Here is an 8371-nt window from a genome sequence, read left to right as displayed (position 1 = left end):
GAAAATAACTGACATCTCTGTTTTTAAAGTCCCTCTCCAATGAAAATCATGTTTGCATCAGGACCAGTTTGCATCCGGTCCCGAATCCTGCCGCGTCCCGAGGGTTACGGACCCCTGGGTTTATGAACAGCCAACACATCAAAAAACAACGAGTTGTGGCACCCAGAACGTCAATAAGTGTCATGGAGGGGTCCTTAACCAAATGTCAATATGTGACCACTTGGTGATGAGAATGAGTTGATTAGATACAGATAGAGATTAAGATAGAGATAAAGGCACAGAGAGATAAATATAGTGAGATACAGATACAGATACAGATAGATAGATAGATAGATAGATAGACAGATAGATAGATAGATAGATAGATAGATAGATAGATAGATAGATAGATAGATAGATAGATAGACTCAGATTCATATGAGGATCATGTTGGTTCTTTGCTGTCACCTGCAGTTGTAAAACAGTAACTCATCTTTATTTTCTTGTGAGTTTATACTGTGTTTTATTGTATCAAATCAGCACAATATAACCCAAAGAAATCTAAGATCTTGTAAATGCCTCGCACTCATATATTTACTGCAGGTCCATGTCATCATTACATAACATGGATTGCTGCTTTTAGCTGACAAAATGATTAAAAAAAGCATAAAATGTGGATTATAGAGTGGAGATTTAACAGCTGAGGTCCTCAGTGAGCTCTACTGATGTGTGCTGGTGAGGCTTCAACGTACTCATCTCCAGGTATTCATCGAAGAGTCCGTTGGCGTTCATGGGCTGCAGGTTGTAGTCCCTCTCCCACTGTGGAAAGCTGCTCTTGGCGATGTGACTGTGCTCTCTCTTCAGCCTCCGACGGGTCCACCAGTTCTGGATTAACCTGACACAGAACGTCAAAAAATGATGAAACGGGTTCATCGATGACTCTAAAATGTCCCTTAGGTGTCAATGTATGTGTGTGTGACTGTTATGTCCTCTGTGTGGCACCTTCACCCTTCAATAGCAAGGATAGGCTCCAGCAACCCCATGACCCTTACCAGGAAAAAAGCAACAAATTGCAACATTTCCTCTGTTATGATCAATCAGAACGACAGTCGCTTGTTAAAACCAAATTTTTTTTCCTTCATTATTTCACAAAAATACTTTAGTATGTTCTACTATGTTTGTGTTTCAAACATGGGGCAGTTTAAGAACAAATGTAGAAATAAGATTACTGATGAATATGTACATAAATAGTGATATATCTGTAAATAGTGTGGAATGTAAGTGTACCAAATAAGTGTTTGTACATGACAAATGAGTGCTGAATGTTTCCATGTGTACATTTATCAATATGTGAATCTCAAACTGAAAGTGTACTTATTATAGAGGAAACTAGGCAAGAATAGATAGTCTGTGTGGGTATGTAGCTTTCAAATATTTACAATACTTGAAAAAAAATGTTCATACTGTACTAGTACCATTCAAAATAAAATACACTCTATGTCAAATAAGATCCTCATGCTGCTCCAGCAGATTATGAATTAAAAGTTCAAGAAAACAAAGTCAACAACATTTTCTTGCATTATGACAACAACTAGATGATATGGTTCAGCATATATTAGAATTTACTTCACTCATCTAATTAGCATATTAATTATTTAAATTTATAGTTTTTTGTTTAAGCCAAAGAGCCACAATGGAGGCTGGGGGGCCTCAGGTTACAGACCGCTGGTCTGAGGGATGGGGGTGAGAACTTATTAGGCTTTTACTTCTCACTTCATTTTAGATATTTCTTGTATTTTCATGTTTTTTATCTTGTCCTATTTTTCTCTAAAGCTCATGTCCAAAATAAAATGTTATCATATCATTTTGAGGTTTGACCTGAAGTGTCTTGATCCTTTCTTTTTTTATTCTGTGCAAAAAAGTTTCTCCTTTATAAAAGCTCAAGGTGGTGATCTGATTTGATCTGCCATCTTCTCAGGAGTCCCACAGGGTACATTTCTAAGACCAGAACATTCTGTGTTGCTTCCAGCAAAGCCAGGTGGACCCATGTGGTTTAAAAGTGGAAAGAAAATGTGAGCCCAAAATAGGTTTGTCCACAGTTTCTGTGATGGTTCACATTGTCTTAAGTAGGGACTCGTGGGTAGAATCGCAACGCTAGCTTGCTTGCTCACTACGGCAGAGCTTGTTAGATCAGTAAAGCGGAGCATGCCAGCATGCTACAGTGGAGCTCGCTAGCATTGTACAATAGAGCTTTCCAGCATGCTACAGTGGAGCTCGCTAGCATCGTACAATAGAGCTTTCCAGCATGCTACATTGGAGCTCACTAGCTCGCTACAGCAAAACTTGCTAGCATGCTACAGTGGAACTCACTAGCATGCTACATAGGAGCTTGCTAGCTCACTACAGCAGAGCTTGCTAGCAATCTACAGTAGAGCTTGCTAGCATGCTACAGTGGAACTTGCTAGCATGCTACAGCGAAGCTCTCCAGTTATCTACAGAGGAGCTCACTAGCAAGCTAATAGTGGAGCTCGCTAGCATGCTACAGAGAAGCTCGCTTGCTTGCAAAAGAAGAGCTCGCTAACATGCCACAGATAACCTCACTAGCATGCAACAGTGGAGCTTGCTAGCAGGCTACGCTGTCCACTGGGCAGCTGGCTAGTGTAGCAAGGTAACTTACAGAAAGAAAACCACTACAGACACTGTGGACAAACCCATTGCGGACCCAAATTTCTCCCCACTTCTAAACCATTTGGGCCCTCTTTGCCTTGCTGGCTGGGTTGTTAGCATTTCTCTGGACCCATCGCTGCTACGTTCATGACTTCTGGTCCAGGTTGCTGGTGTTCCTGCCAGACTGGAGATACTGCTGCTGATCTGAGCTCAGATCACAGATGACTTTTTAAGTCGACGTCTTTTGTAACTTGGTAGTCTTTTTTTTTTTTAAACAACCCCAACAGCTGCACTTGAAAAAGAAGATGAATGCTTTTGATGTGAATCAACTCATCTTAGCTCGTCATTGAATCACATTAGAAATATATGCACAGCTTAAGGCCTCATATCACAGACAAATCATCTAAAAACAGTTTCTTTTTTCCCAGCACATGTTGCACGGATGAAAAGGTTCAATTAATATTCAGCAAGCAGAGCTTTTCCTGGTACAAAGGAGGCAGATCATATAACTGCAGTACTCAGATCACTTTCCTGGCTTCCAGTTTAATAAAACATCTATTGATGTCATTTTCCAGCTTTAGTCTGATCATAGGCCTCATAAAAGTGTTGATTTTTGAGTTGAAATTCTAACAGATGTTGAAAACTGAATATGTATATTGAATGTCGAGTGTGCGGGTGGAGCTGTCTGGATGGGACGGGTGAAGCTTACGGGTAGCCGAGCTCCATGACGTTGTTCCACGTCTGTTTTAACACCATGATGATCCCCATCTGCATGCAGAGGTCAATGAGGCAGCCGCTGGGGTGACACTGCAACACGGAAGACACAGAGAGACACGTTATTAGAATATCAGTATTGTTTTCTTCCTTCTGAACTAAAAAGACTGAGGAAGATGTAGAGATGAGCTCGGAAAACAGGTAGGCAGGTGTTGAGGGTTCTCTCTGGATGGTCACAGAGAGGAGCGGCTGCATCTTTAAGGGGAGCGCTGGTGCGTCTTAAAACCCGTCCGGCCATCTTAAGAGACATCATGAAAATGGAACGCACCATTGTGGTGCCTGTGGTAAATGAAGTATTCATAAGGATTTTAATGTAAGTCACGAACACTGTCGTGCGGTGTTCTCACACTGCACTCCAGCCAGAAGTACAAGTACTGGCTCCTTACTGACCAATGCTGTGATTGTGATCCCATCATATTCATTTTTCAAACGTGTCACTAAAGTATGGAGTCGGTATTGGCAGATAATCAGAATCAAATAACTCGGAATCGGATCGGGCCATATAAACCTGATCAGGACATTCCTAGTTTAAAACGGGGAGGTGGTAGATAGAGTGTACAGAAGAGAGAAAACAACAAAAATCGCTACGTACACACGTGCTTACCAGCACTCACTATGCATTACATTTATCACACCTGTCTGCAGCATCCCAACACCTGTGTTTGTGCAGGTGACAGTGTGCAGGTGTGTTCTGGTGGTGTGTGGTTGATGGATCGTACCATATGTTGCTGTATTTCAAAGGAAAGCGCCCCCGCACAGAGCACACGCTCCATAAAGAACCTCCACCCCCAGCGGAACAAAGGGGCCTCCACCCATCAAGAAGGAGGGCGCCAGCGAGACGCTGAGGCCTCTGACAGGAAAAAGAAAAACGGCGAGCCAAGCCAGCTCAAGCTCCCGTTACCAAGACGATGGTGCAAATACAGAGCGGCCCAGAACACCCAAACCCGGCCCCCCGGAGGCATAAACACTTAGGGGTAATAAAAATCCAAATGTGTGAATCCCTGGGATCAAGAAACCCATAAACCCAGAGGACAACTTCCCCATGCAGAGGGAGATGAGATAGAGGACAGAGGATTCAGTGTTTCAGTGTTTGTGTGGGGAAATCTAATCACCCAAGTTTACTTGATGGTATTGACATCTGTTTGAGGACAGTTGCACCCGATCACCACTACCAAAGGAGTCAACGTGTCTAAAGTGTAATGATCTCCACCAGAGTAAATCACAGCATCTCCACCCACACGTTTAGGATGAGGCCTCTGGTGACTGTACCTTCAGAGAACAGTGGAACCACGAAGCAATAATAAATGCGTGTGAACTGTTTGAAAGCAAAGCTCCTCTTCTTTCAGCCTGAATGTTCAAACATAAACATCTGCATCTGTAGGAAGACGGGAGGAATCAGCAGAAAACGTCAACGTGTAACACATTCTCATTCGTAAATTGTCACATACTAATGTTTGGTTAAGGATCCTCCGTGTCAAAAATTGACGTTTCGAGTGTCTCCAACTCGTCGCTTTTTAGAGGTTCTCACTGTTCCAATTAAATGAAGGCTTCCCAACCTCTGGGATGCAAACCGTTACTGGGACGTGGACCGCATCGGTATCCTAACCCAGTACCAAACAGTGATCGATACTGGACGCAGATCGGTATTGTTTCTGAAAGCGGTATCAGATGCAGACCGGGCTAAGGTTAGGAACAGAGTATTGGAAGCGGGACCAGACATAAACCAGGTTAGAGCTAGTATTAGGTTGCCCGTAAAAGACACAGGAAAAGAAGCGAACCAGACTAGGGTTAGGATTAGGGTACCAGACCCGGGATCAGACACAAACCAGACTAGGGTTAGGATTAGGGTGCCAGACATGGTACTGGATGTGGGAACAGCTGACCAGATTAGAGATAGGATTAGAGTACTGGTAGCGGGACCAGACGTGAATCAGGCTAGAGTTAGGCTATCAGGTTAGGGTACCGGTACCGGACGCGGCCTGTACTGTGTCCAACAAATTGACCGGAGCCCTGATTTAATTGGATCAGCCAAAACATCAAAAAATGACAAGTTTGGGACAACCAAAACGTCAAAAAGTGACGCAGAGGGGTCCTTAACCAAATGTCAAGAATGTGTTGGAACGTGTCTGTTCAGCTGTTTGTCCCTAAAGATCCTCAAATTCGGTTGATCCCAGAAGAACCACTTTAAATGTTTGCAGGTCAGTAATACAGAAATATCTTAAACACTGAAGCTTGCTGTCCACTGAGAAGAGCAAAGGCGTCACTCACCTCCTCCAGCTTCCAGCGATTGATGAGGCGAAGATAAGCTCCAGGTCGACCCGTGAATCTGCTCAGAACAACAGCAGAAAGCACACAAATACTGATCACATTCACTGAACTCTGAGATTATGTCTACGGGACAGTGGGCTGAAAACAAAAGCTTTGTCTTTTTGAGCTCATACTTAAAACTAAATGAAATTCAATAGACAATATGGATCAAAACATTCTAGCTTTATTTATCCAACACTATTTAATTTTGGTGAAATTGTAGGTATAAATTGTATTTCTTGTGTTGATTTAAGGACTTTATTTCATCGTTAGCCAAAGAGCTAAAACGGCAACCAAATGAAAAACTAGAAACAGAGAAGTTTGCTCAGTGAGACACAGCTGTTCACAACTGTTCACTGTTTACTGGTGAACTCAAACATCATTTCTATGACACAAAAATGTAGAAAAGGTTTAATAGGAAGAGAAATACAAATGTTCTTCCAGTGTTAGTGAATTAAGCATAGTACTTGAAATCACTTCATGCTTTACTGTAAACTTGTTAACAACTGTTTTAGCAAACATGACAATACTATAAATAATTCTATATATATTTTAAACACTACATTTTTTTAGATATAAAAGATTCTGATTTCATAGAACAGTCTTTAACAGAGGATCATAGGAACATACAGTCTTACTTTTTGTAAAGTGAAAACTTGCAAATATTTGTCAACCTACAGGCTGATGGGTAATCACTAGAGGTTTAACGATTAACCGATCAATCCATTCCTATTCTTATCTCTTCTTATCTGTCTGAGGCTGAATCAAATAGACCTACACCGCTACAAGATCCTTTCAAAATGAGAAAAATCAATATTGGAAAATACCACTTGAGTAGAGTCTCAGTAGGTTTGTTTTACTACAGCATAAAACCGGGACAACAAATGTGATGCAGCAAAAACTGATCAAAAACTGGTGGAAGTTTTGGTTAAAGATGTCCCAGATCTATTTAAGTCAGTGAATCGGATCATTCAAAATGAACCAGTATCAACCACAAATTATCATCAGAAAAACTCTGACAAGCCAAGATGCTCATACAAAGCTTTGGTTCCAAAGGTGCTGCGGGGGTTTTCCAGAAGGGAGAGCAGCTGAAGAGCACGCAAGCCCGTCCACCACACACACACACACACACACACACACACACACACACACACACAGGCGCACACACTCACAGCAAGCCTGCATGGAGAAATGGCATCAGCTGACTCAAAAGCGGCTTGAAAATATCGGATCACACAAAAATTGACCAGACACTGAAACGTTTCCTGCACTGTGCAAGCATCATAGGTTAACAAGGGCGTCGAATGTAAGCGGCCTCCGTTCTGCTCGGCCTCTGCATGCGGTGTGAACCAGACATAAACCTGAGCTCTTACCTAAGAGAAAACACCTGTAACAGTGTTGTTAGTTAAAATCTTTTTATTTTTTCTGTGCTAAACTGAACGTTTTGCTGGTAAGTTGATGAGAAATGTCTCTCTTTTGAAGCCAGGCTCCAGTGCTCTTTGAGTAACTGCATCTACTTCTGGGGTTTGCTGAAAGCGTAGCCAAACCCTAATTCAACTTTTTCTGTCTGTTGACCTCTATAAATGGAGCTTTAAAGTGCTGTCTGTTGGTCACTGGCAAAATTTTGAAAAATTAAAATAAAATTGTTGAATCCTTGAAAACATAATCAAACTTGTCTGTGTGCTGCCTCCTACAGGTTGAATCGATATATTACAGTTTAATTTCATGATTGGTCAAACCATGTAAGTTTCAGAAGTCTGACATGATCTTCAGCTCCAGTAATGATAACAGTCCTGCCCCCAAGCCCCACCCCTCTGACTGGATTTTCACATTTCATCTGTGGGCGGAGTCAGCCTCCAACTTCCCTGTTTGGTTACCCTTTAAGATTTGTGAAGTGAGTGTTAGGCTTCTGCTTCATTGTGAAACAACAGCGTCCAACATCCGGAGGAAAACCTCCAGCTCGGGCTGATGGGTATTGATTGTGGGAGCTCCTGACCTTCCTAAGAAGAAGGCGATGTAGAAGGTCGAACTGTTGAGGTTGACAAACTGAAACAGGAACATCTTGAAGGTGAAGCTGTTTTCCCACTCAGACTCTGTCCTCGGCTGCTCTGTGGGCATGCAGAGGGAAAACACAGACACTTCCTTCATAAACCTGTCAGCCACTCGGGAGGTCACCGTTTGATTCTGCTGCTGGAGGGATGACTTACCTAGATTTGTGAGGAGAAGAGCCACTTTTTCATAAAGCTGAAGACGAGAAAAACAACATTATCCTCATAAATCAAGTTATTTTATGAATGTGGTACAATGAATCATTCTAATATTTACTCCAAAGATGTAGTAGGTAAACAGCTTAACAAGTCAGTTCTAACAAGTCAGTTCACCAGGTGTGTAGCTCCACCTACTTGTCCTGATTTAACCCTTTAACACTGGAGCTCCAGTGTTTATGTTGTTTGATTTACTGTAACTTTTCAACCTTAAACACGATGTTTTCAGCAGATTTTGAAAAAAAAAATGCCCATTGTGTTTTTGTCTCTCAACTGTCCCATGGACCGGTACCGGTCTCCAGCTTTGGGGGTTTGGGGACCACAGTACCACTGTCCAATAGAACAGAGTGTCAGGCCTCGAGGGCCGCCCGATTACCTGG

General features: G+C 42.2%; 1 protein-coding gene across 5 annotated transcripts in view; it reads right to left on the bottom strand.

Annotated features, from left to right (window-relative positions):
• LOC112154274 (anoctamin-4) overlaps positions 1-8371 on the bottom strand; it is a 108229-nt gene that overhangs the window by 9407 nt on the left and 90451 nt on the right. For all 5 annotated transcript variants that reach the window (XM_036217051.1, XM_024285088.2, XM_036217050.1 and 2 more), the window contains 5 exons: positions 7935-7971; positions 7724-7835; positions 5689-5746; positions 3356-3453; positions 732-874 (listed from right to left, as the gene is read on the bottom strand). In XM_036217051.1, coding sequence (XP_036072944.1) covers positions 732-874; positions 3356-3453; positions 5689-5746; positions 7724-7835; positions 7935-7971 — 448 coding nt within the window. The remainder of the gene's footprint in view (positions 1-731; positions 875-3355; positions 3454-5688; positions 5747-7723; positions 7836-7934; positions 7972-8371) is intronic.

This window comes from Oryzias melastigma, linkage group LG19 (assembly GCF_002922805.2).
Source record: "Oryzias melastigma strain HK-1 linkage group LG19, ASM292280v2, whole genome shotgun sequence".
Classification (NCBI taxonomy): domain Eukaryota; kingdom Metazoa; phylum Chordata; class Actinopteri; order Beloniformes; family Adrianichthyidae; genus Oryzias; species Oryzias melastigma.
Note: the sequence above shows the minus strand (reverse complement) of the source record. Positions and strands in the feature narration are given on the sequence as shown.